A 26526-nucleotide genomic window follows, 5' to 3' on the forward strand; every position below is an offset into this window, starting at 1 on the left:
GCAGGGGAGGTAGAGCTGGGTGGTAGAAAGGCCCCAAACCCTCCCAGGTCCTGCCCCACTAAGACTAAAGTCCAGACTACTTCCGGCAGCCCAGGTCCCACAATGTCCCCACCAGCTATGCCCCATCTCATTTTTCTCCAGATACTCCCTCCTCTGGTTCCAGGTACGACCTGCCTCAGGGCTTTTGCACCTGCTGTTCCCTCTGCCTGGAGCACTGTTTACCCAGCCCTCCTCAGGCCTTGTTCTCTCATCCCCTTCAGATCTCTGATCAACACCCACCTCCTTCCAGAGGTTCCAATTTCGCCCTGTCACTTCCTATCACATCACCATATTTATCCTTCTTGACATATCAGAAATGATTATGTTAACTTGTTTATCCATTAGCCATCTGTGAGCCCCGAGAGCACCTAGACCTGTGACACAGTAAGTATCAGTGATGGTATGACACAAATGAAGGAAAGAATGGATGAATAAATGTAGGGAGGGTGACTTTGACCAGGGCATTTAGGGCGGACCTCTCTGAAGAAGTGACATTTCAGCAGGAACCTGTAGGAGAAGGAGCTAGCCACGGGGAGAATGGGGGCGTGGAACAAGGAACAGGAAGTGCAAAGGTCCTGAGGCTGGAACTCACTAAACAAGCTCGAGGGACAGCCTCTCTCCAGTTCTGTGAGGAAGATGGAGCAGGCAACCTTTTCTCCCTTAATGGAGGGCAAACTAAGGCCATGAGAGTCACCCTAGAGTTTCACAAGGGCTGAAAGTCCTGAGGAGCCCTGAAGACCTTCTCTCACCTTCCTCTTTGGGCCACAAAGCCAAGGACCCCAAATAGAATAAAATGGGGGACCTAGAGCATGTGACTTCAGTCACCCCCATTGTGGACTTCGGGAGAAGAGGCAGGGTTAATTTTCAGTTTGAACAGGTATCTCTGTCTGACTCAGGCCACACTTTCCTCCAACCTTACCTGTTGTTGCAATTATGTGACCCTCACAAAGAACTCATTTTACCAGTGAAAAGATAAAGACTTTGTAAGGTTTAAGAGACTCGCTGAAGTTGTCAAAGACCATCTTTGGGGACACTAAGGATGACACAGTGCACCCAGTCCAGATCTCCTGGGATTATGGTCTGGAGAGCATGGCAGACATGAATCAAACAATCCCCCAAAGCTTCCACCAGTGCCAGCCTGGAGTGTGGTGTCAGGGAGGACTTCCCAGAGGAGGGGTCACTGAGCTGAGACCCAAAGGGTGAGGATGAGGAGGAGAAGCGTTACAGATGGTGGGCACAGCATGTGCAAAAACCATGCTTGGGACGTGGAAAGTCAGTGTGGGTAGAATGCAAACAGTGAGACCGAGTGGGAGAGATGCTGTGGCCCAAACCGAAGTGGAATATATGATTGTTCTTATAGTGGGTAGAGAAAAATCCGGAAGGAAATAAGGTGAAATGCTGAAGGCAGATAGTCTACAGGTGAGGTTATAACAGAATTTTATTTTCTTCTTATATGTTTCCATCATTTCAAAATTCTCTACAGTGAAAACATATTACTTGTAAAGGGGGGGTGGGGAGAAAGAATTATAATCATCCCCTAAATCTCTGCCTTTTAAAGATCTGGAAGGAAATAGACCAAGTTCATGACCCAGATGGTGTTTAATTCTCTCTCTGTGGAATATGATCATTAATTGTGATGATGATGAATTATCAGTGGAATCATTTAGGAATGAAACCAGCTGTTCTCCAAGCCAGAGGTTGCTGCGAGGACCTGTGTAACATGTAAATTTTCAAGCACTCTGGGAGGGAGGTAAAGGTAGAGGGGGAACACTGAGCCTTCCAGGGATGGGAATCAGACCTGAGACAAAGGCAGAGCCGCCTCAGCCGCTTCAGGCACGGCCGCCCCTGCCCCAGGCTCCAACGAGCAAAGTGTGGGAGGGGTGGCCGGCCAGGAGAGGAGGACCGCTGAATTCGCCGCGCCTCTCGCCGCCAGGGGGCGCCGCTGGCTACTGACCAGCGCCCAGCTGCGTTGTCTTGAGCAAGTAACAGGACTGCTCTGTGCCTCGGTTACCCCATCCATGAAATGGCTGTGATACTAGCTTAGGATAATAGGGTTTATTTAACCCCAGAGAAAGCCTAATTCCTCAGACTTCTAATATGTTTCAGGGAGGTCACAGACACCACCTCTCAAAGTTTACCCAAGTACTAGGAAACTGAGGCCCGGAGGGCTTCCCTAGGGGCAGTCTGTGGCACCTTCAGAATCAAGCGATGCAGAGACCCAACTTGTAGGGAACTATGTGCCTTTGTTACTGTTCTATAAGAAGGATAATGTGGGAGGGGGACCAATCGGGGGTCCCGGGGTCAGAGAGAACAGGGAGCAGATGCACCCTGAGGACAGAAGTTATAGCAACTTAAAGCAATAACGGATGCACAAGCAGTGATAGGCATCGGTCTTCAGAGATGTCCCCACACAGAGCCCTATCTTTGATACCTCTTTGCCATCCCCCTCCAAAGCTCCAGAGCTGCAGCTGAGACTAGACAAAGCTTTGGTGCCAAATCCCCCCATTCAAGGTCCCATTCTCTTCAGAGAGCTGCCCAGCACATGAAAGGGAGGCACCTTTACGGGAGGGGCATCTCCTGGGACTGACTCCCCACCAGCTTGTGCAGGGCTACCCCAGAGGCATATATAGCAGGCACAGGCCTGGCACACAGTAGATGCCCAATAAATATCTGATAAAGAATGACTGACGAAAGTGATGGATGTGGCTCAAAAGCAACCACTGGAGAAGTTGAACCTGACCCAGCCTCAACTTCAGAGCTGACTCTGGAGGAGGAGAGCTCTCTCAGCAGAGCATGGGGTCAAAGAAGACCCCAGCAAAGTGCCTCTAATTCAACTTAGAGACTTGCCTATTACTAGAAGCTTAGTTGTCTCCTTCAGTGTGTGATGAAGGCAAGGCATGGGTCACCTGGGGCCTCTTCCTGGAAGTTTACCTCCCCACCAGTGGTCATTATGTACTAAAGGGCTCAGTCATCACATTCTCCTCATGGTCCACACAGGGCTTGCCCATGGTCCTATGGTTGTCCAGGGTCTGGACTGGCCTCAGGGGACAGGAGCTCAGTGTCAGGTGACTCCAAGGTCCCCTGGTCCACTATTCTCTCCTCCTCCTCCTCCTCCTCCTCCTCCTCCTCCTCCTCCTCCTCTTCTGCCTCCTCCAGAGTCAGCTCAAACTGGAATCTGTCAGGGCTGCCCTGCACAGGGTTGGTGGCGTCCACAGGACTGCGGGGGATCTTGCTCTGGTACCACTCGCGGTTGTCCTCCAGTGTGTCCAGAAGGTCCTGTGCATCTGGGTGTACCAGGTCAGCCCAGGTTTCCCACAGTGGGTGTGCGATGTAGTCAATGAAACCCACCTATGGGGTAGTACAGGGCTGAATGTATGTATCCTCCAGACTGAGAACCCCTTCATGGTCTCCCACTCAGAACTGATATTTTCAACCCCATGAATGCAGATCCCTCTCCCTGCAGCCCAGAGAGAATGCATCCCAGGACTCTGCACAGTCCAGGGCACACTGCACCCTTAAGCCACACTCCCTCACTGGCCAGCCAGCAGCCAAGCCAGAATATATGGGGTTGGCTCGGCCACTTCCCTCCCCCGTGCCCCATCGACCTCCAACCTGGGACTTCTCCACTGAGGCTGTGTGCTTGTCGCACATGGGGCTGATGTCCAGGCCTGACTCGCGCTCACGGTCACCCTGCTGGAAGAACTCAGCCATGATGCGGTCCGTCCACTGGCGGTACAGGGGCAGCGGCTTGGTGGGGTTGCTGAGGTCGGCGCAGTGCACCAGGTTCTGTAACACCTGGGGAAACAGATGCTTAGGAGGGCTTGGGCCAGGCCACCCTCAGGCTCAGTTAACCCCCCAACAGGCTGGCACCATAGCCACACCCCTCTTACATGTGAAAAACTGAGGCCCAGGAGGGAAAAGAGCCTCAGTACCTCCATTTCTACAAGTTTAGCACAGTCAGTGTTCATAAATGCAGCTAAATGAAAGGGTGGAAGCCATGGCCCTGGAGTCCTCCCGGCTACACACCTGGATGCGGTCAGAGTAGTTGTCCAGCAGCAGGACTCCCAGGCTCGTCACTTTTTTGGTCTCCACCATGGTCTTGAGGTCAGCCAGGAGGTTCATATGTTTGGACATGTCGGTGGCCAGCACCTAGGAGCAAGTGAAGGGGAGATAACAGCTCTGAGCACTGCTCCTGTCCCTCACTCCCAGACGTCATACCCACTCAGACCCTGAGTGTCTTCATCTGTGAAATGGGAGAATGTAACAAAATTGGCTGCAAACCCAGCTCACAAGAGGGGCTGAGTCAATGGTCTCATCTCTGAGGTTGTGGAGCTCAAGGGGTGCATCCCACATGTTAAAGATTAAATCTGGAGGCTGAGGTAAGATGTGCCTGAGGGTAGCGGTGAGGCCCAGCCTAGGACAAGGCCTATGCAAAGAGGAGGCAGTTATGGCTGGAGTAAATGAACACAGGAGCCCTGGAGGATGGTGGGAGTGGGGAGAACCTTAGGGAGGAGTGGGAGCCACAGGTGGACTTAAACCTGGGAGTGGGGACCTGACTTGGTGCTCCCCAAACCGCCCTGTGGCCAATGAGTCTAGTAGGGCTGTTTTCAGCCATTTGTAGGGAAGGTAAGCCCTGAACGAAGCTGCTTAAAAATCACCTTCGCTAGTCCCATGTAGACCAGCCCAGGAGTGACCCACACATGGCCCATGGGCTTCCCTGAGAGTCAGAAAAAAAGTCTCAAAATTTCTTCCCAAACCTCCTGTCTGCCACAAATGATGCTCCCACTAGCGGAGCCCACCACCCAAGGCTTCTACTCTGTCTCACTAAACTTTTGGTTCCTCTCTACTTGGATCCTTGGTTCCCTCTGAGCTCTCCCTACGTGCTGTTCCCTCTGCAAGGAACACTCCTCACCACCCCATGGCCCTCCCCATCCTGCAGGTCCCAGCTTCAGTGTTCCTTCCTGGGGAAGCCCTACCTGACCTTGAACATCCCCCCATCACAGCTCTGTCTACAGGTCCTCTACCACAGTTCTGCCTCTGGGTTGCTATCATGGTTCCCACCAAAGTGTCCATCTCCCCCACAACCGGAGTCTCAGAAAGGCCAGAACTATCTTGGTTATTGCATAGGGCAAACACACAATAGGTCCTCAATGAATGCTTGTAAAATGAATAAATGAGACACAAGACCTCAAAACTTACTGGTGTCTCCCGACCTGAAAAATATCAAATAGACAGACTAAAGGCTCAGAAGGAGTTGCACCTGAAACCTCAGAAGCTCAGTTCCCCTATCGCTTGTGTGTGAACCACAGCTAAGACCAAGGGCCTGGTCGTCCCACCCAAGGCTCGGAGGGTCATTGCCCCATTTCACAGGCCAGGAAGCTCAGGCTCAGAGTTGGGATATGCTTGGGTTTGACTAACCCCCAGCCAGGTCAAGATCGCCCCACCCTGACCATCGTTGTGGCCTCACCATGTCAATGACCATCCTGCGCAGACTCAGCCGCTGCTTGGTGCTGAGGTTCTGGAAGATGTCACAGTTCTCAGCCTGCAGCAGCTTGAATCCCACAGCCAGGTGGTGGTTCTCCAGTACAGAGGTATCATTGTACATAAGTGCAAGCTCCGAGTCTGGTGGGTAGGTGGAAAGCCTAAAGATCTGGCCACTTAACTCACTCCACAAAAAAGGCAGGTTTGGCAAATCCTTGGCAAACTCCTACTCATGCATTGAAGCCCCAACTCTAATGCTCCCTCCTCCAGGAAGCCTTCTAGGACCCTGTCTCTCCCTCTGGACATGCCCTGACTCCATAGGACTGGGGGTATCTGTGCCTCGAGACTGAGGGATACTTAGGGACTTGGCATGGCAGGAGTCAGTGTGTACTGGTTGAATGGACAACTGACTCTTCATCTAATTAGACTCTGGGATCCTCAAGTGAGAGGGCTCTACTCTCAACTCCAGCTTTCTTGGGATATATATAAGAGATGCCCAATAATTGGTTATCGACTGAGTTTTTCAGACACCTAAGAGGACCCTAAACTTTAAAATCTCAGTGGGCCGAGATCGGCTCTGCCACATTTGTTATCCTCTCATTTATTGAATGTCTACAATGTACCTGGACCAGCTCCAAGCACCCAAGGGAGGGAAGCTTGTCACAGCCATTTCATGAACAGGGAGACTAGGCTCAAAGCAGGGATGGGACTGCAGATGATCACATAACTGACAGGTGGAGGCAGGGCCCCTGACTCACTGGTGTTAATGAGAAACTGGTTGGAGACCCCAGGATGGTCCACATCATGGATGGCGCTTGCAAAGATGGCAGCAAGAATTTCTAGGTCTGTGAACACGGCCTGAGCAGGCATGGGAATAAAAGGTGAGGGGCGGCTTCTCTGCACCCTGTACCTGCCTGGGCTGCCCATAGGGCCATACCTCGAGCGCAGGTGTGGCCAGCAGCACATGCGTGGATTGGGCCACATCGGCAGCATGCAGGCTGTTGTGGTAGGCCACATCGGCATGGTAGTGACCCTCCAGGGTCAGCAGGTAGGTGACAAGTGTATCTGCTGGGATCTGAAATGTCTTGAGCAGGTCCCGTTCCTGGTCCATGACAGGCCCCCAGTCAGGACCTCAGCCTTTGGGTAGCCGCATACACTGTTCCTATGCCTTGTCTCCTTCTGAACTCATCCATCTCACCAATTCCGCCCCCTTTCAGGATGCCCTCAATTCTGAACTCACCTGTTCTCTGTCCTTCCCCTCTGGTCCATCCCTGACCCCCACAGCTATTCACTCTAAAGTGGGTCTCTTTGGGCCTGGGCCCAGGGCCGAGGCTTACTGACAATCATCAATGAAGTGTTCAGCCTAGTGAACTCCTTTTCATCCTTCAATGCCTGATCAAATGATCCCATTCAGGAGTATTAGGGAGGAATTGAAGTATATGTGTCCCTTGAGGTCTTGAGGTAGGAAGGGGTGAAGGAAACTCAAGAGTATTGGAAGCCAAGGGCACAGGAATTACCTGAAAGATGCTGAATATGATGGCTGTGAGGGGCTGGTTCCCACTTAGCTCCGCCACCTTGAACACGTCAAGCCCCCACTTATTGGTGTCTTCCAGTTCCTAAAATTTGAAGAACAGGAGCTTGACCCCAGCCCAACTTCCCCAGATTCTGGACTGACGACCCCCTCTCCCAGGCCCCAGGCTTTATATTTCGCTCCACTTGCCCAGTATACAGGTGGGCAAACTGAGGCCCCAGATAGGACATCCAAACAGATCCAGGGTTCAAACCTGGGCCTCGGCATTCCAGTTGGGAACCCACCTTGGCCAGTTGCCCCTCTTGGTCAGTCTGGACTCCAAAGCGTGGAACAGCAGCTGTGGAGAGGCTGGCACTGTGGGGGAGCCCACGCAGGCCACTGATTTGGGACATGGGCCTCGGGAGCTCTGCGGGGGTCTTCCTGGGCAACTCTACCTCAGTCTGCTGGTCTGTAGGGAGGATGGGGTGGGGCTCAGAGAAGCTGATTCACCTGCTAGAGTTGTCCTGCCTAGCCTCGGGTCCCAGACTTTGCTAAGCCTCCAGATCAACCTCTCTCCTTTTCGCCCAGATCAAAGTGAGCTCGGAGTAATGTCTTTGTCTGGGCTGTAGCCCCTTGACCTCCATGAGCCTTTCTGCTGGACGTGGCCCTTAGGGCTCAGTATTTTTCTCCAAACAGCCAATGTCCTTTCCATCTCCCAAGCTGGAGACCCAGCTGTCTGGTTTCCTCCATCTCCCCCCTGGAAAACTACTCATGCTTCAAAACCCTAACTTTAATGTTCCCCTCCTCCTAGAAGTTCCTCCTGTTCCTTTCTCTGGTCCACCCTTCACCTATGTAGCTGGGGGTGTCCATATCTGGCTCTGTCTTCCCCAGATTGATGTCTGTAATAGAAGTCTTTCTTTTCTCCTTTCTTCCTACCACTGTAATGTTGCCCAGGCAGTGACCCACCACAGCTCACCCAAGAAGGTTCGGGAGATGTACTCGGAGACTTGGTTCCCGGAGCGGCTGGTTTCAGATAGGTGAGTCAATTCCCGGTTCAGCATCCGCTTGAACTGCAAGGGAGGGTGAGGACAGTGATGAGGGGGCACTGTGGGCAGAGGCGAGAGATCATGGCTCTCTGGCCCTCCTCACCTTGTTGGAGGCCATCTCCCCCACCGAGCGCCGCGTCTGCAGGGTCTCCAGCTGATCCAGACACCAGTCCAGCTCATCCAGTGTCTCCAAAGCCAGCTTCTGCCCAGTGTCCTCTGGGGGCTGAGCCAGTCAGGGGCCTGCCCTGCACCCACTCTGGGACCCTGAAGCCCTCATGCCTCCATCTCTACATCTATACCCTGGAGCCTTTCCCAGTGGGGCCACTCAGGAACCCAGGATTTGAGTTGCAGATCTGTCCCCAAGTGGCTGTGTGACCATAGGCAGGTCTCTACCCTTCTCTGGGCCTTAGCCACCCCATCTGTACTGTGGGCGTGGTAGACTCCATCCCTGAGGGTGCTTTGGGGGGTTACAATGAGCACAGCTTAAGAACTTATTGGCTCCGGAGGTCACCATGGAAAGGAACTTCACAGCTGTCCCGAAGTGGGAGGAGAGGGTAGGAGCAAGCACATTACCTGTGGATGGAGGGGGCTGACTGCCAGATGGGGAGTTCCCGACGACTGTCTTCCTGCAGTACAGCCGGTTCAGGGGTGGCCCGCCATATGGCTGCGCCCCCACCCAGCTCACCTGTCGGCCTCGGCCCCGCCCCCTCCGCCCTGCTCTCTCTCCCACAGGCCCCGCCCCAGTGCTGCAGTTGTTGGCCCTGCCTCTCTTTCCCAGGCCCGACCCCGCCCACTCTCCGCATACTTGGATGCCTTGCCGCTTTGCAGGTGGGCTAGCACTGCAACGTTGCTCCGAACCGTCCGCAGACTGGCCAGGACCTGCCGGGAAGGGGGTGATCAGTACTGGAAAGGGGAGGGGTCGACCCCTCTGTCTACTCGACTCACATGAGAAGCGGGGAGGGGTGGACACCCACCTGGGCAAAAGGTGTCACAATCATGTCTTCTCCATGTCTGTGGGGAGACGGGACATCAGGAAGGGAGGCCAAGGAAACGTCCCGCGCATTCTCAGCTTTCAGCTTTTGCCCAGACTATGCCCTCAGAGGAGCACGTCTGGCTTTCACGGCTCCTTCAGGTGCCCTACTGGTCCCTGGGCTCCCCTCACTCAACTCTTCCCTGGAACACACCACAGTCCCTCTGACCAATCACTCACTTTATCCCTATCTCTCAAATGAGGAAACCGTGTCCCAGGAGCAGCAGGGGTCTTAGAAGCAAGACAGATATTATTATATTTCCCTTTTCATTATGGCTACCAGGAAGCTCAAATCAAGGTATTTGTTCAATGGCTACTGGTTGTCCTTAATGCTTTTGGATTGCCACCCAACCCTAGCCTAAAGTCAAGCACAGAAGATCACCAGATATCATTCTAGGTATACTTGACTGAATAAGTGAGCTGCCTGGCAAACTCCTATTTAAACTTCAAAGTCTAGCTCAAATGGCCACTCGAAGGAGGTGTGCTGAATGGAGAAATAAAGGAAGGAGGAAGAGACAAGGAGGTCATCCCACCAGCCTCAGACTCACAGGTCGCTGGCCACAGAGGAGTTCCGGGACATGGCCTTAGGTGAGAGTTCATAGTCGCTGTCTGACCGGTACAGGAAGGACTCCCGCCGTTGGCTGTACTGGGCAGAGGTCTGGACGACCCGGCCAAGGCCAGGCCCAGCCTGAGGGTCCAGGGCACTTCTCCCACAGGATAGCCCATTTTCTAAGTCAAAGCTAGAAGTAGAAGAGGTACGGTCAGAGTGAGGGTCCTGGCAAGCAGATGGCTGGTGGTGGCCTGCATCTATTGTCTCCTTTGGTCCACATGGTGGGTCGTGCAGTAGCCTATGGTTTGCCCACCCGCCCCACAGTCACACCTGTAATCGAGGTCCCCGCATCCTCACTCCTTAGTTGTCACATCTGTACCCAGAGTCTTCCCACTGGGACAAAACTGGACTCCAGGACGTGAGTTTCAGATCTCTCCCCAAGTGGCTGTGTGTGTGACCATGGGTAGGTCTCAGCCTTCCTCTGGACATCAACCACCCCATCTCTAACATGGGCATGGTAGACTTCTCCCAGGGAGCTTTTAGTGAGTTGCAACCAAGCACCTGAGCATGACAACTAGGTGCCCATATTACTAAGGAAGAAACAGAGGTCCAGGTCACATGGTGAGTTCACAGGGACTGGAAACAACTTTCTGAACTCCTCTCTCCAGAGGGGCCTGCGTCCTGCTTAGATTCGGCCAGTTTCCAGGCGCCAGTTTCCAGGAGAAGCACTGGCCCCAGCTAGCTTTGGCCATGCCCTGGATCGCCTTCCCCATTCCACAGCCCGGGGCCCCACCCTCAGCGCACAAGACCCTGCTCCAGTCATGACCCCAGATCCCCCACTCCCTGCTTCATTTTGGACCAAATGCTCTGCCTGTTCTCCTACCCCTCCTGGCCTTAGCCGGGACTGCGCCCTCTTCCCGGAGCATCACCCTCCCCACAACGCCCCCTGCTCTGGGGCAATCTCCAATCCCCCACTCTCAGCTCTTTCAACCAAGTCCCTCCCACCTACCACACCTTGACCGGGTAAGGGAGATCTATGCTTATCCTCCTGTGGGTCAGAGGTCAGTGAGTGGGAGGGAATGCGGGGCGAGAACCGGGGCGCGGGAGGGGGAGTTAGCAGTAGGGCAGAGGGGTCTGCCTATGGGTCACGGGCTTTGGGGGGTGGAAGTGGGGCAAGAAGGAAACAGGGAGATACCGGGGACCACACACAACATGGGGCTTCCAGCCAAGGGCCAGTGTCAACTCTGTCTCCTGCCAGGTCACCCCATCCGGGATTCAGTGGGATTCTCTCCAGTTCGGCTGGATTAGGGCCTGCTCCGTTAAGCAGGGCCGGGTTTGACTAAGCTCTATCTGATCACACAGGATTGGACCTGGTCCCGCCGAGTTTGGTTGGGTGAGTTCGGTAGAATTTGGCTACGTCCGACTGCTCTCGAGCAGGTTCGAACGTGCTAGGGAACATTCGGCTATGTCCGGCCTCACTCGGGTAAGTTCGGGAGCGCTCGGCTTTGTCCGGCCAGCGGCCTGGGCCTGTTCGGAGGCTTCAGCTGCTGCAAAAGAAGCCCCTACCGCCCAGCGCTTGCAAGTTCCCGCTTTGTGACGTCGCTGGGAGCGCGAGGGTTCTTAACCCTTCCCTGCCTTGCGCAGGGGCGGGCAGAAGGATGCTCTTAGAGGCAGACTAGCCATGGATACCCTAACAAGCCTTCTGAGGAGGCCTGGGGTGGCGACCCTCACCCTCCTCGCCTCCTCCCAAAGGTTCTAGGAAAGCGCACCTATTGGATAGCTAGGGAAACTGAGGCCGGGAGAAGCCACAGGGTACTGGGTTCGAATCCAAGGAGCGGGCGCGGAGGGTTAAGTTCTGGTTGCGGCAGCTGTTTTTCTTTCTACGCTAAACTTAGCTGGGAGCGCGGAGGTCAGGCCGTGGTTCCATGACGCTGGTGGTGGTTCGAGGTCGCCCTGACTGTGGGAACCACGTATCTGCCCATCGGTTAGATAGGTAAACTGAGGCAAAGGGCACTCTGAGGTATCTACTATCCTTCAGCCTCACCTTCTGAGCCCGGTAAGCCCTCCCTCGACGCCTTTGAGCTCTCTCCCTAGCCCTGGGCAGGGACTACCCTTCGCAGGTGTCTGGTGCCATAGAGGTGTTTTCCCAGACCTGGGCCCCCCTTCCGGCCTGCAATGGCGCCATCACACTCACGATTGCACCCACCTATGCCAGGTGACTTTAGAGAAGGGACCTGCAGGCTCAGCCACCAGGTCCCAAGTTATTAAGGGGGTGCGAATGTAGCAAGAACTTGGTGCAAGGTGCCACACACACTCGGTGCCCACAGACCCACATCAGACCCCAGCCTTGCCGCATGCCCCACGAAGTCACGATCGCTTCCTGAATGTCTGGGATTCTAACCCAGAGCGCTCACAAGTCCTTGGAGGATGCCACCAAGGGGGACAGCGTTGGTCCACTCAGCCTAAGACACGCAGCTCCTCTCTTACACTACCTACGCCCTGCCTCGAAGGCCCCCATCAAATCGGGTCTTCCTCTTGTGACACCGAGGGTTTCATGTAAAGCCCCTAGACAAGGCGTCCCCAAATCCCCACGCCCCCATCCCACTGCGTCCTGTAAGGAACTGGCAGGAGGTAAGTGGTCGGGGGAACAGACGAAGCTCCATCTGTATCGAAGCTCCATCTGTATCGTAGACACTCCCAGCGCTAGCATGACCGCCTCAGCTCCACCTCAGATTATCAGGCATTAGATTCTCATAGGAGCACCAGTCCCTGATGCCAAAAAAGTTGGTGACAACCGTCCTAGGCGATCTCGTTGCCAGCACTGGATGGATGGAGGGGAGTAGATCAGGGGGAGAAGTGACCCTCGCTCCTCCTCCTCGCCACCAGGACGCTCAGGCCACCAGTCCCTGGCCTGAGGGTCAGGAGGAGAGGCTAGACTCAGCCTATCCTGCTCTGGGCCTCACAGCTGGAAAGGGACAGCCGGCTGGTCCCCCAGGCATGCGTCCAGATAGTGTGTGGGGAGACAGAGATGGAAAGAGAGTCACCAACTGCGAGAGACAGAGATAGGACGGAGGAGAAAGAGTAAGAGAGGCAGAGCGTCCATGCCCCGGCCACCGCCCCCGCCCCAGCTGTCCCTGACTGTGACTCTTCCAGCCCTCCTCTTGCCTCACCACAGCGGATGGGCCACGGTGAAGCGTCGCTGCAGGCGGATGCTCTGGTTCACCAGGAGCTTCCTAAACAGCCCCGGGGAGCCACGCGGGGAGTCCCGGGGGGATCCAGGCGCAGGGGCCGGGGCGGGCGCAGGTGGGCCCTGCATCGCCAGGACAGCTTGGAGGCTGGAGACAGCGCCGGCGGCGCGGGAACTTTTCTGGACAGCCTCGGGGGCGGGGCCGGTGGGGAGGGGGCAGAGGACGCACTCGCTCCGCCTCACTGCTGGACCGCTCTGGGAGGTCCCCACCAGGACGGATGGGGAAACTGAGGCATGGAGCTGGGCTCCACTCTGCTCTCTCTCTTTGGAGGAGGTCTCAAGGGGTCTAGAATCCTGACCTGACAGCCAGCCACTTTCCTCTGCCAACATGTCCTACGATGGTGCAGCTTGCTGGACTAACTCGGCTGAAAAGAGTGAGATGCAGAAGTCAGAAAGAGTCGTGCTCTCCATTGAGGGTCTGCCAAGAGGCTGCCCAGCCAGTGTTTCCGGTCCCACTCTGTCTGTTTTCCAGATGGAGAAACTGAGGCCCAGAGCCACCAAGGAGCGCCCCGGAAACCACAAACTCTTACTCTTTTGCTAGGTGGGGAAAATGAGAGGTGGTAACGGACACTCATGCTAGGGCAGTAGGACTCGAAAACCAGCTCCCCCCCCCCAGTACCCCTCCACAAGTCCCCACATAACCCCTGCCTGTTCTGACATTCCCCAGGCCCTGCCTCTGGATCATTTTCCCTCTCTTGCTGTCTCCACTGGACAAACATCCGCACTCTGTTCCCACCAGACGTTCCGTTCTGTGAAGCATCAACTGCCTCTCACTGCCCCAGGAAGGAACCAGGGAGGGCCTAGAAAGAAAGGGAGGCCTTACCTCTGATGGGGGGAATTCAGGGGCCTATACCAGGCGCTCTACCTTTGGAATGCTAGGGTCGGGGTGGCCCTGCCCCATTCTGCAAGAAAGGAAATCAGGTCTGAGGGTGTCACACTTGGAGGCAGGACCTGGAATGCCCACATCATAAGCAGAGGCCACGAAGGCCCAGGGAAACTAGGCCTCCCAGCTGAAACCACGCAGATGCTCTGAGCCCGATTGTGCCCCTGCTGCGGGATGACACCCTTCCCCCACTGCCTGGGCTTTGCCCCTGGGGATTGTACCAGTTGTGGGGCACCCACATTTCTGGCACACTTAGGGGAATATGAGGTACAGCTTGGGGTGATCAGGGCTTCAGTGGAGGACCTTGAGGCACCGCAGGGAGGAGACCCCGACCTACCTCCCATACTATTGTCCCTGTTCTACAGATAACAAAGGGGAGGTTCAGAGAGGGGTCACACTGGAGCCCAGGAAGACACAAAGTCCCAGGGGTCTGGCTGGAGCCCCCTCCAGCCCCCATGGGCCTGCAACCAGACACCTGGTGGGAACCAGACTTGCTGTCCCCAAGACAAAAATACCATCTGTAGTTGCTGTGGCTGCACCTAATTATAGCCAGTCTCCAGGGGATCGAGGCTGCCAGGATGGGCCTGGTGGAGACACTGGGGCCAGGGTTCGTCCAAGGAGCCTTGACACCACCTCAGCCCTGTGGGAGAGGCTTATAATAGCCTCATGTGCCCAAGGAGAAACTGAGGCACAGGGATTCTGTTCCTCCCCTGAAATCATAGACAGGAAACAGAAAGTTAAAACTAAATATGTCAATACAGCACTTCCTATTGCCTGGCTCTGAGCCAAGGGCTGTGCATATAAAAGTCAACTTGATTTTCCGAGAAAGTCTCAAAAGTGGGGACTATTATGCTCATTTGGGGAATGGGGAAACTGAGGCACAGAGAGGCATGTTTATTGGCCCAAGGTCACATAGCCATGAGTGATAGGGCTGGTGGGCTCTCCAGGCGGTGCCCTCTTCCACTTAATGCTTAACTGGCCCAATCCCCTCTGAAGTCCCAGAGGCTCCTCTGACATTAATGTTTCATCAATAGTTTCATATTAATGTTTCATTAATAGATTCAACTGTAAATATTTTATTAACAGTTTTAACAGTTAACGTTATTAATAGCTTTTTGGATGGAGAACCTGAGCCACAGAGATGAGACTCACCATTAAAAATCTAGTCTGCCTGACCCTGGGAGGCTCCAAACCCTGCCAGGGAAGGGGCACAGGCTGAAGGAGGGGTGGACCTGAGTGCTGCATGACCTGAAGAGGTGCCCAGCAGTCTCTGGTTTCCCTTGCACATCACTGTCTCATTCACCCCATTTGAGCATCCCTGCCTTGGGCAGATGCTTTTCTCCTCTGCCACCAGGCAGCCCCAGAGAGACAGGAGGTGGGTCCTGTTATGACCATTTTATAGACAAACTGAGGTCTGGAGAGGAGAAATGACTTGTCCAAATTCCTGTGGAAAGTCTAGACAGAGAGAGGAGAGTGGGGACTGAACCACATGTGTAGATGCTCACACGAGTTAACCTCATCCTCCTCTGCTCTACCCTCCCATGGGTCCCCTCTCATTTGAATCTACACCTCTCCAGGAAGCCCTGTGAGGTCTGACCCCTGCTGGCCACCCTGCCCGCTTCCTCTTGGCTCACTGTACTCCAGCTTCATCCCCAATCCTTGCTGTTTCTTGAACCAGCCGGGCTCATTCTCATTCTATGCCCTTTCCCAAACACTCTTCCTCTGCTAACTCTTCATCTTTTGGGTCACAGCTGGAGCATCACCTCCTACAGAAAGCCCTCCCTGATCAGAGCACCCTCCAGTCACAGCTACGATTTTACATTTACTGTCATGATTATTTGATTTGTTTCTGTCTCAAGCACTAGCCCTTTGAGGGTAGGACAAGATCCACGTTACTCTCAGCTATGCCCTCAAGGCTCAGCACTCAGTAGGTGCTCAATAAATGCTTGAGAAATGAATAGAGAACCTCCCTCCCACCCTCCAGCTCCACTGATCTGTATTCAGCTCCTCACACACCTGATCCCCTTGAGTCTGAGGCTTTGTACATTCTGTTTCTTCTAATTGACATGCTCTTCCCCTACAATCCCTCTGGCTGACTTCTCTTCATCCTTCGGTTTAAGCTTATAAGCCACCTCTTCCAAACAATCCTCCCTCACTCTCTGCTCACCAGTGCTGGATCAGAAGCCTCTGGGCTTCATAGCACCCCGATCTCTCCATTTTGCATAAGTCTGTCTCTCCCATGAGCCTGTGAGCACCTGCTTGCCCATGGCTGTATCCCAAGTACACAGTAGGTGGCTAATAAATGCTTGCTGAACAAGATGCTAGGACCCTCCCAGATCCAGGTGATCTACTTGAAGCAGTGGAGAGGAGAGCCACAGTAGAGAACCAGGCTCTGGCACAGAACGTTTTCAACAAAATGCAGAAAGTACGGATGTGTGTTTGCATCTTACTGACACTTGGAGGTTCAGTGAAGCACCTCCACTTGCTGGGGAGCACCCGGAAGGTTGGCCTTAAACCCAGCATTCCAGAGGGCTGACCTCCACCCCACCCCCCAACATCAGCATGCATATGCATGGCCAGGATGCACGCACTCACCCACTCGCAGGGATGCACTCCTTCCAGAACTTTCCAGATCCACGTGGGCTCTCCCCCCAGATGGGCCCAAACCCAGTCTGTTTGTTTTTTCTTGAAGATGGAAAATCATGAGTCACTGGGGGGGGGGGAGGGCAAGAGGAGCTGGGAGGTGGGGGCAGGGAGCCTGCTGGGTCACCTGGGAACAGCTCCAACCCCTCTGGACCATGGGGCCCAGCTGCTCCAGACACCTCCCAGGGCTGCTGGAAGGCCAGGCTGAGGGGGTGGTGGTTAGGCTGGGCTTGTTGATCAAGAAGCCAGTAACCCCGAGAGGTCCATGGACAAGGTGGGAGAAAATAAAGATCTAGAGAAGAAAGCAACTGACCAGAGGTCACCAGCTTGGCCTCAAGCCCAGGTCTCTAGATCTGGCCTTGTCTGGCTCCCTCTCCCACTCGAGGAGGCGTGGGGCTCCTGGACCCTGCTCCTTGTCCCTCGAGCCCTGGCCTCGCAGCTGGAGACTTCTGCCTCTGCCCCTGTTTCACCTGCTGTTTGTGTCTGTCTCTCATTCTCCCCACACCGCTTTTATATGAAACAGGAGGAACGGCCCCTCCCCCACATCTGCTCCCCCTTCTCCACCCATCCTTTCTTATTTGGAAGAAACACCCTGTGATCAGGATCCCCAAGAGGCTTCCCCTCCTTTTTCACCTGACAGGGGCTGGGGCGGCGGGGGTGGGGGGGGCGGTGGCGGGACAGGCCACAGAGGAGGCTCCTCCCCCCAGGGCTATGTACAGCCTGCCCTGGCCCTCTCAGGTGCCCGCCATGGCCACAACTCCACAAATACCTGAGGACACTCCAGGGGCTAGAGGACCTCAACTGGGTTGGAGCAAGGACTGTCACACCGGTCCACATGCCCACAGGCACCACAAGGGGAAACACACAGGCACATACACAACTGGTGTACCCAGACACAAGCACACCTGGCCACCCACAGAGATGCAGCTGTCTGTAGACACTCACACAGAAAGCTGGAGCACACACGAAGTGGCAACTGCTCAGACTCACACACACTCTCGAATGAGACTGCACCTGACACACCTGGGCACACACGCCCATCAGCAATCATGACACCACCACCCCAGCTCCGCCCCATGTAAAAACGGCTTTTATCCTGCAAAGCACCAGCCTCAGCCAAGCCGCAGAGACCCCCGCCCCCTGGAGAAGAAAGAACCCTCCCTCACTCCCACCAGGCCCCGCGCGCCCCTCCCCCACGCCCCTGGAGGGCCCTGCCTCCGCCTACCTACCGCCTGTGGAAGGAGGTAGGCCAGGAGCGCCGCGACTTCTTGAGCCCGGGCTGCGGGCCCCAGTACTGCTCGCTGTGGCCCGCAGACTTGTCCGGGTCCGAGTGGAAGCGCTGCTGGATGCAGATGGGGCACCTCGGCTGCCGCCACAGGTGCTTCGGGGGTCTGGCTAAGCCTTGGAGGCTGAGAGCAAGATTCAGCTCGGTGGATGCCTCAGCCCTTTCTTGGACCCCTGAGGTCTCCATGCGCCAGAAGAGGGGAACAGGGAGGGCAGGGTATGAGACCCGTCCCGGGGAGTGAGGAGTGTCTGCGCCCTGGTCAGGCAAGGGCCGGGAGTGGAGGAGACAGCGAGCAGCTGTCTGTGCCGGCGGTACTGAGCGCGAGAAGGTAGAAACTGGGGCTCAAGGTGGTGCTGACACGGAGGAGTTGTCCATACCCAGTGGTTCTGAAGGATAGTAGAGGAAGAAGAACTTGGGAGTAGGAGTTGGAGACAAGAGCTAGAGAGAACCCCAGCCCAGAGATTGGTCAGCCGTTTCCTCTATCGCAGAATGGAAAAAAAGTCAAGACATAGGCTTGGAGTGGAGAAGACAGAAGTTGTCCTCCCTGTTGCTGCCAAATAAAGATCAGGGAGACAGGGGCTTGGGAGACCCCCCCCCCACACACACACACACAAAGCTAAGGCGCCGTTCTTCCTTTTGATGTCGAAAGGGAAGAAGATAGTAGATTCAGGGGCTCAGGGTGGATGAGACAGCGAGGAGCTGTCCTCAACGTGTCGGTGCTGAAGTCAGGAATTCCAGAGCACCTTCCGACCACGGCGCCATCCGCCCTGAAGGTGCTGAAAGCTGAACAGCGGCGGGTCCTCAACCCTTCCTAGTGACTATAGCAAGAAGTAGTCTGGACTCAGAGTCGAGGGCTCTAGTCTTCAAAGGTAGCCACAGATGGCCATTCCTCCATCAAGCTCAGGAAGGTAGGCTTAGCAGTTCAGCCCCAGATGGGGTCTCTTTGGAGTCCTAAAAAACCCCACCCATGCACGGCAGGGATCTGGGATTGATAGAGAAATCGAGAAGGCTGTGGCAGTGCTCTTGAATGTCTAACGCGGGCGCACAGAAGCTGCGTCTCATCAGGGCTGCTAACAGTGGAGGTGGGTAAAGAGGGACACCTTTTATAGCCACACGAATGCTCAGACCCTCAGTGGAAATGGCAGGATCTCATTTGCCCTGTGATGTGCCAGGCCCCACCTCACAGGCCTGCCCCTCCCTTCCCCCCCCCCCATTCTAGAAACTCCAAGCCCTTCCCACCAGGCATTGTAATCTCAGTGGTAATTTCCTGAAAAATGGCAAAGGGAGGGTGAGAACATTTTCTGTCATGGTTAACAGAAGTAGATGTGAACGAGAGCAGAGCTGGGTAGTATGGACTCTGGACTGGGGTACGGAGATATTTGGGGTGACTTGGTGCAACAAATTTAGAAGCAGGAAGAGCCCTGATCTATTCAAAGGGTTCAGGAGGATATTTCAAGGATATTTCCTATGGAGACACTACCCTCTACCATAGTATGTCTCCAGGCTGAAGAAATGGAAAATGTTTGGGTCAGGGAGTCAGACGGACTGAGCTCAAGCCCCAGTACTGCCACATCTTGCTGGTGATACAAAACAAGTGACTCCTCTCTGTACTTTACTTTCATGGCTCACTCCCTGCCCTCCCTCTCAATCCCCTGCCCTCCAAAACTGATAGTGAGGGACGACTTGGTCCAGAGGTGAGTGACATGGACTGCTGCTGGCCAACTGTTACTTAGCCTCCCCAAGCCTGGAAAGTGGGCATAAGATGGTGTCCCCATGTCTTGGGATCATTGCAAAGATGAAAAAGGATGTCACATGTGAAGGGTCAAAGGCCAGGAGCTGTCCATACCAGTACCCCTCTTTCTTACCCTCTGTCGGTGTCCAGCAATGTCTTGTGTATCTACTCCATAAATAACTTCCGAATCTGCCTACTTCTCTCCAGTTCATGGCTCCTGCCTTGATCCAGGCACTACCATCTTCTACCCAGAGTGGCCTCCTCACTGGGCTCCTGCTGCTTTCACCTCTACCTCTAACAGTTCTCTCCACAGAAGCCACAGGGAATTTTTTAAAATGCCAATTGTATCAATTCGCTCTCTTGAAAACCCACCCATGGCTCTCCCCATTTCATCCCATGAGGTCTGGTGTGGTCCAACTCCTGCCCACCTCCCCAGGCTCCCCTCTCACTCTCCAGCCACGCTGATCTATATTCAGCTCCTCACACACCTGATCATCTTGAGTCTGAGGCTTTTCATAATCTGTTCCTTTTAATTGGCATACCCTTCCCTGTGCTCTTCCTGGTTGACTTCTCTTCATACTTCAGGCTAAGCTTAGATGCCACCTCTTCCAGGCAGTCCTTCCTCATGCCCTAGCCCCTAATGCTGGGTCAGAAGCCACCTTTGGACTGAACAACACCCTCATCTCTCCAGCTGGTATGAATCTGTCTCCACCATGAGCCTGCGAGCACCTGCTTGCCTATGGTTGTGTTCCCAGTACAGGTTTGGCACACCGTAAGTGGCTAATAAATGCTTTGTGAACAAGCTACAGAAAGGTCCAGCTAGACAAGGTGCTTTTCTGTCTTGAGACCAGCACCCTGCATCCCCATCTGACTCCTCACCTGCCTGAAGCTGGGCTGTGGCTTCGAGCCCCAATGGTGAACACCACACAGGCACTGGGCTCAGTCTCTCCAGGGGGCCTGAGGCGGCTTGACAGTGGTGGTAGCAACGGGGTTCCTGAGAGGCATCTCCAGATGACACCACTGCCAAGGGGACTCACAGGGGCTGAACCAGAATCTGAAGACTCTCGAACCCGCTGGGGAAACAGTGGCAAGACATCAGTGAGTTCCCAGTCCTGCGACCTCCCTGGGACCCTGCGGACCATGAGACTCTGAGATGCCTTCACCCAGATGCCTGGACGGGCCCAGAGAGTTGAATCTCAGCCCTGCTTTCCCCCTGAGTGAATTTAGTTCTCTGAGCCTCAGTTTCCTCACCTATGAAATGGGGAAGTGGAACTCAACCTTGCAGGATGTGAATAGCGCCTGGCCCACCATAGGCATTACAGAAATGTTTATTCATTAATCAATGAATACATAGTATATTCATTATTTATAATGTTATATAATATATATTGCTATTTGTTATAATAATATTATTATAACAAATGGTATTTTATCAAATTATGTTATTTATTAAAATATAAAAATAAAACATGCAGTAAGTAAATAGGTGAATAATAATGACAGTACCAATAGCTAACCTTTCTTGCACACTAACTCCACATAGGTGCTATTCTAAGGATCCCTTGTGGATAAGCTCACAAGGGCACAATGAGGCCACTTTATACCATTACCTTCTTATTACAAATAAGGAAAGCGAGGCTCAGAAGTTTAGTGATTGCTCAAGGTTGCAGTTGGTAAATAAATGGTGGAGATGGGATTCTAGATTATGAGCCCCAGTTTATTTTTTGAAGGAAAGACTGGATAGGAGAGATTAAATGAGGTGTTGTTTCCAAGCATGCTCTGAGTAAACATTTCAGACTTTTAAAAAAATCAAACAGAATCAGGTTGATTCGAAGAATTGGAAGTGTGAGCTCTCCAGCCCAACATGTCTGGGCTGGGTTCAATCCATTCTATGTGGTCTAGGGCAAGCATGTCTCAGTTTCCCCATATACGAAATGAATGAAAATAGTACTAATTCTTCAGCATCATTGGTGAGAAAAGACAGGGGGCCACACGCACCAGCCACAGGCCGGGAGCTGTCCGCGGTACTGACCCCAGGACATGGCACCCAGACTGGAACCCACAGCCAAGGGTGTGTGTGCTAGGGGTCAAAGAAGTAAATGGAGATGCAGGAGAAGTAGAACTTACAGGGCGGCCCAGCCTTCCCTTGCTCTGCCCCCGAGCCTCCCCACTGAGACTGTCTCCACCATCGGACCAAACATTCACATGGAAAAACTGAGGTCCAAGACCACAAGGGTGATCAGGGCCAGAGCCAGGGCGAGAGGGGCAGGGAAGAACCAGAGAGGAGTGCATATCGGGTCCTCTACTAGTGCAGGCACGCTGCACAGTTCATTTCCTCTTCCCCGCAATGCTCAGAGGGAAATGACCTGCTGCGGGTCACACAGTTGGGGGCCTCTCAGTTCCCCTGCCCACCTCTTTGCACAGATCTGATCCTTCTAGAACCCAGGATTTGTGACTGTCTTTCCCATTTGAGCACAACTGACCATCTGTCTCCCGCCACTGGCACCCGAATTTGGATGCAGAAATCTAAGTAATCAACGCTCAGCCTCCCCTAGAAAGGAGGATTCTCAGCAGCTGGGAAGGTGTTCAGGGAAAGGAGAAGCTGAGGTGAGTGTGGACAGAGGACCCACTGATGTCAGCTGCCCATTTTCTGCTCAGGGAAACTCAGTTCTAGATGGGAAAACTACTCGCTCACATTAATATCTACTCATTTATTCATTCAAAAGATATGCAAAGATAGTTCCCATAGTGCTAGAAAGAAAAGTAAACCATGTGAGAGCCTGGAGAGTGATGGGGGCGGTGAATAGTGTCACTTAGGCATAGTTAGGGGCCTTTCTGAGGAAGTGACTTTGAGCTGAGACTTGAAAGAAGAGAAAAAGCTGGCCAGGAGAGAGCTCGGGAAACAGCATGCCAGACAATAAAAAACAACATGTGCAAAGGTCCTGAGGTTGGAATAAGCTGGTGGTTTGAGGGACAGCAGAAGGTGGGAATGGAGCAGGGAGTTGATACAGGGCCTCGGGGGTTGGATGAGGATTTAGGAGTTGAGAGTTGATTCTGGGAGTGAATTGAGAGCTTTCAAGGGGCGTGACTTGCTTTATGATTGTGAGAAGCCCCTTGTGCCTGCATCGGGGAGTAGAGACTGTTGGGGGGGGGGGCAGGGCAGAGGCTGGACAGCATCTGGTAGGCTATGGATCAGGGCAGGGTCCATGAGTAGATTTGGAATGTGCTTTGGAGGCCAAGAGACAGGCAATGTCTGTGGGGTGTTCAAGGAGATTCAAGGGTTAACTAGTGGTTATTATGGGTGATTAGTCATTTCACAGTTAAATAGTAGTCACAATTACCTGGGTAGGTGGGGCGACCATTACATGAATGCAAAGGGGGGGCCAGGATTTGGGGAAAAGCACCAAGATCTGGGCCAACTCAGGTTCAGTTTGAGTGTCGTGTGATTCCCAGGGGGAGCCGATAAAGATAGCAAGATGCTTGGGTCTGGACTTGTGTGCGGCTCAGCTGGTTTGGAAAGTAAAGCATATAAGACAGGCCCTGTAGGAAGCAGTGAACGGCACCTGCAATGGGTGCTTCAGCAGCTCCCAGGGTCCAGCCAGGTTGCCTGTCCCCATCCAGAGCAGGGGTGAGGTGAGGATTGGAGGCTCTCAGAGCTGTAGGGGGAAGAGGGGGCCTCTGGGCCTCTCAGCTGCAGCGTTAATCAACCTTCCACTCCAGACTGATTGCTTTCCTGGTTGAGAGGCTGGACTTGCGACTGAAGGAGGGCTGGATGGAGGAAGGCTTGGAGGGAGGCTGAGAACTGCCTTTTGATTTGTCCATCTCATTGGTCCCCGAGATCCTGAGATCTGCTGGCCTTGGCTGTGATTCCAAGTCCTGCCTTTAAAACTAAACCTAAATCTGTCCCTTGCCTGCTCCAGTGGCTCCCAGCACCCCTAGAACAAAATTCACACCCCTCACACGGTCCCTGCCAACCCCACTGCTGCCTCTCACATTCCTCCATCTCACTTCACTCAGCCTGCCCCAGCCCCACCAACTTTCTAATTGTGACTGCTCCCTAACCTGCCTCAGGACCTTTGCAGGAGCTGTGCCTTCTGTAGGGAATACCCTCGCTCCAGCTCTCTCCATGGCTGGCTACTTGTTTTCATCTATGGTTCAGCTCAGATATCACCTCTTCAGATAAGCCCTTCCAGCCCAGCCTGGGCAGCGTCACTCACATTCACCAACACCCACATTTTATCTTTCGTCTTAGTTTAACATCTGTCTCCCCAGCCCCAGCCTCTAAGCCTCTGTGTCTCCTATGCCCAGCATTGGTCCAGGCAGACAGCAGGCACTCCATGAGAATATCTAATGTTGTAAACTGAGTGTTTGGGGAGCACCAGGAGCTCTTCATTTACAGAGGAGGAAAATGCAGCTCAAAGAGTAAGCCAGCTGCCTGGATTGCTGGAGCTGCCTGACCAGGGCCTCTCTACACACCATGTTAAAGAGGACAACGGGGAAAGTCCTGGGCAGTCACAGCACTGGGAGGCTCAGCTCAGCCACAGGGGTTTAGAGCACAGACAAGAGTCCAGAAGGTCCAGATTCAAACCTCCTTTAGCCACTCGCCCTGAGAGCAGGCTAACCTCTGAGTCTCAGTTTCCTCATCTGTAAACTGGGGCTGCCCTTCTCCTTCCCCTTCTCCCACAGAGAACTAGGGCATGGATAAATGCGTTAATGTGTGCAGGACCTTGCCTGCTGTAAGAGACCGGTTTGTCCTGACCACTCTCAAGCCACACAATTTTAACCCAGTTTTTTACACAAGAAAAAAGTCCTAGAGAGGTTACCAGCGACATAGTGACTAGCCTAGGATTCAAATCCAGCTCCTGCCGGATGAGTTTAATACCTGAATCCTGTTTACTACCATCTTTTAATCCTGCCTCAGTTTCCCAGAATGGGGCCATTGGCCCTGCCCCAAAGGTGTGGCCTCTTTGAGCAATCAAAAACCCTCCATCCAGACCTGAATGGTCCCTGCTACCGCTGCCCCTCTGGTCCCTTGCCCCCAAAAGCGGTGGCTGCAGCCTTAGGCTGGACACCTGGATTGCTTCCCAGACTTGTACTGACCTCTCTGGGCCTCGGTTTTCCCACCTGTAAGAGTGTCTCCAGGCAGCTCTGTGCACTTCTGAGCGGGGGGTGCTGGGACCCCCTCCTCCATGGCCTGTACCAGGCAACCCCCGCTGCTCACCTCACTTAGCAGGAAGGAGAGCGCGGTTCCACTGCGCTTCATGCTGCAGGTGCCTCTGAACCTGGAGATATGGGTATGAGACCTCCAGGTCCTGGGATCCCAGCCATGCCGTGTGAGATCCCCCTAGATGGAGAACTCACTCCTGCACCCTGCACCCCTTTCTGGAGCCCACAGATGCTCAATTGAGGTAGCGTGGGTCACAACACAGGCACCAGAATGGGGCACTACCCGGATCTCTTCCGGGGTTCTCTGTCCAGGGGCAGTGGCCTAATGCCTACACATACTCCCTGAGCTCCCTCCCCATTCCCTGCTGGGGTCAGCAGCCCAGGAATATTAGGACCCTCAGGAAGAAGTCCCCTGGCCCCAGGTTCCCTAGGAGAGCCATTCAACTCCCAGCTCAGCTCTGGAGGGTTTGGGGATCCCCACCAACCACCTGAGAAACCCCCAGACTCACACAAGGTCTGTGAAGCTCTGCCTGGCACTCACTGCCACCGCTGAGTCCTGTGACTGCCCAGGGAATGGAGGGGGGAAGGACTGGACCTGCCCAAGAGGGCAGTCCAGGGTCCCCCCCAGCAGAGCCCCTTAACTCTCTGAATGCCAGGCCCAGACTGGACACACCCACATACCACCCTTCAGACTGAGCCAGGAAGTGGCTGGCAGAGTGACTGGGAGGGCATGAGGGTGTCACCAAGACGAGTGTGAGAGAGAGAGTGGACAGGAGGGTGACCAAGTGTGTAGGTGGGGATAGGGTAGATGGATGTTAAGTTTAATTGTTCTTGTGTTTGCTTATGAGAGAGGGAGAGAGATGGAAACACAGAGAGTCAAAGAGAGAAAAAAGGAGAGAGAAACAAAAGAAGAGAAATGGAGAGAGAGAGAGAGAGAGACAGAGACAGAGAGACAGAGAGAGACAGACAGAGAGACAGGTGCAGCTTTGATGTAAAAATAGGAGAATTTTATCAGCTTGGGGTCCGGGACACATGCTTCACAGCAGAGCCCATGAGGTGTGGCCCTCGGGGGTCCCTGGAGGCTCCACCATCCTGTGCTGCCTCAGGCATATCAATGACCCTATGGTCAATAACCCCTCCACAAACAGCCAGGGCTGGAGCTGCAGCAGGAACCCGCGCCCCCGGGGATAACTATGGGGAGGCCCTGCAGCCACAGGCAAAGGGTTCCTGTGGTGCTGCTGCCTCCAGAGCAGCCACGAGTTAATGTTTCACCAGAATTGCTACCTGCCCAAGAGGCCCTGCCATCCTCTCTGCCCCCAAGAATCATTAGAGCATGACCTTCTCTTAAGCGGGCTTCACCTCAGCGTGCTGAGTGACCTTGACCCTGGCCTCTCTGACCATCAGTTTCACAGCAAGGTAAGTCTAGTCTTGGGGCAGCTCCAGAGTCATGGCCAAGGAGCACAGAGCTTCCGTGTCCCAGCTAGAGAAGCCCAAAGGTCCTGGGTGGCGAGGGGTAGGCAGCAGGAAGAGTCCACTGACCTGCCGAGGGTTCCCAACCCCAGGCCTGCCCCTCCCAGACTGGGTTTTCCCTCCTGTCCAATGGGAAGGGAGAGAGTGAGGAGCTGGCTCAGACCTGGAAAGCAAGACTGAGCAATGCGGTGCAGGGTATTTCGACTCCCTGTTCTCTGCATGTTTCTGATGCTCTCCTGCCTCTAAGCCTTTGCATAGAACTGCCCCTGCCTCCCGGAAAGCCTTCTCCCATGCCAATCTGCCCCCTAAAGACTTGAAGGAAAACCAACCAGATTCTGGCACTTGCTGGCTAAAAACTCCCCCATGGTGTTTCACTAAAACCCACATTCCTTCTCGAGGACCACACAGTCCCTGGTCACCCCTCCCTTACCCCGCCCTGACCCT

General features: G+C 54.2%; 1 protein-coding gene across 2 annotated transcripts; it reads right to left on the reverse strand.

The window, feature by feature from the left end:
- Nucleotides 1-1332: 1332 nt before the first annotated feature.
- On the reverse strand, nucleotides 1333-25169 carry PDE4C (phosphodiesterase 4C). 2 transcript variants are annotated; one of them, XM_016166523.2, is made up of 17 exons: nucleotides 25122-25169; nucleotides 24668-24728; nucleotides 20326-20519; nucleotides 9655-9846; nucleotides 9051-9087; nucleotides 8882-8955; nucleotides 8650-8702; nucleotides 8180-8292; nucleotides 8007-8100; nucleotides 7336-7499; nucleotides 7038-7136; nucleotides 6458-6622; nucleotides 6279-6378; nucleotides 5507-5661; nucleotides 4066-4188; nucleotides 3652-3834; nucleotides 1333-3387 (listed from the first exon to the last, which is right to left on the reverse strand). In XM_016166523.2, the coding sequence occupies exons 2-17, from the start codon at nucleotides 24707-24709 to the stop codon at nucleotides 3052-3054; spliced, it is 2124 nt and encodes a 707-aa protein (XP_016022009.2). In that variant the 5' UTR covers nucleotides 24710-24728; nucleotides 25122-25169; the 3' UTR covers nucleotides 1333-3051. The 2 variants fall into 2 exon arrangements, with proteins under 2 accessions (XP_016022009.2, XP_036090262.1); XM_036234369.1 differs by lacking the exons at nucleotides 20326-20519; nucleotides 24668-24728; nucleotides 25122-25169 and adding an exon at nucleotides 12827-13001 and having other exon boundaries at nucleotides 1334-3387.
- Nucleotides 25170-26526: the final 1357 nt, after the last annotated feature.

The sequence above is a fragment of the Rousettus aegyptiacus genome, unplaced genomic scaffold (assembly GCF_014176215.1).
Source record: "Rousettus aegyptiacus isolate mRouAeg1 unplaced genomic scaffold, mRouAeg1.p scaffold_m13_p_16, whole genome shotgun sequence".
Classification (NCBI taxonomy): domain Eukaryota; kingdom Metazoa; phylum Chordata; class Mammalia; order Chiroptera; family Pteropodidae; genus Rousettus; species Rousettus aegyptiacus.

Bases quoted from the DNA above. Each gene is read 5' to 3' on its own strand.
- PDE4C (XM_016166523.2), bottom strand. From the start codon at position 24,709: ATGAAGCGCAGTGGAACCGCGCTCTCCTTCCTGCTAAGTGAG. The intron at 7,137-7,335 runs GTGGGTTCCCAA...TTCAAATTTTAG, and splicing joins AAGAGGGGCAACTGGCCAAG to GAACTGGAAGACACCAATAA. The intron at 3,388-3,651 runs GTTGGAGGTCGA...ACTACCCCATAG, and splicing joins CCTCAGTGGAGAAGTCCCAG to GTGGGTTTCATTGACTACAT.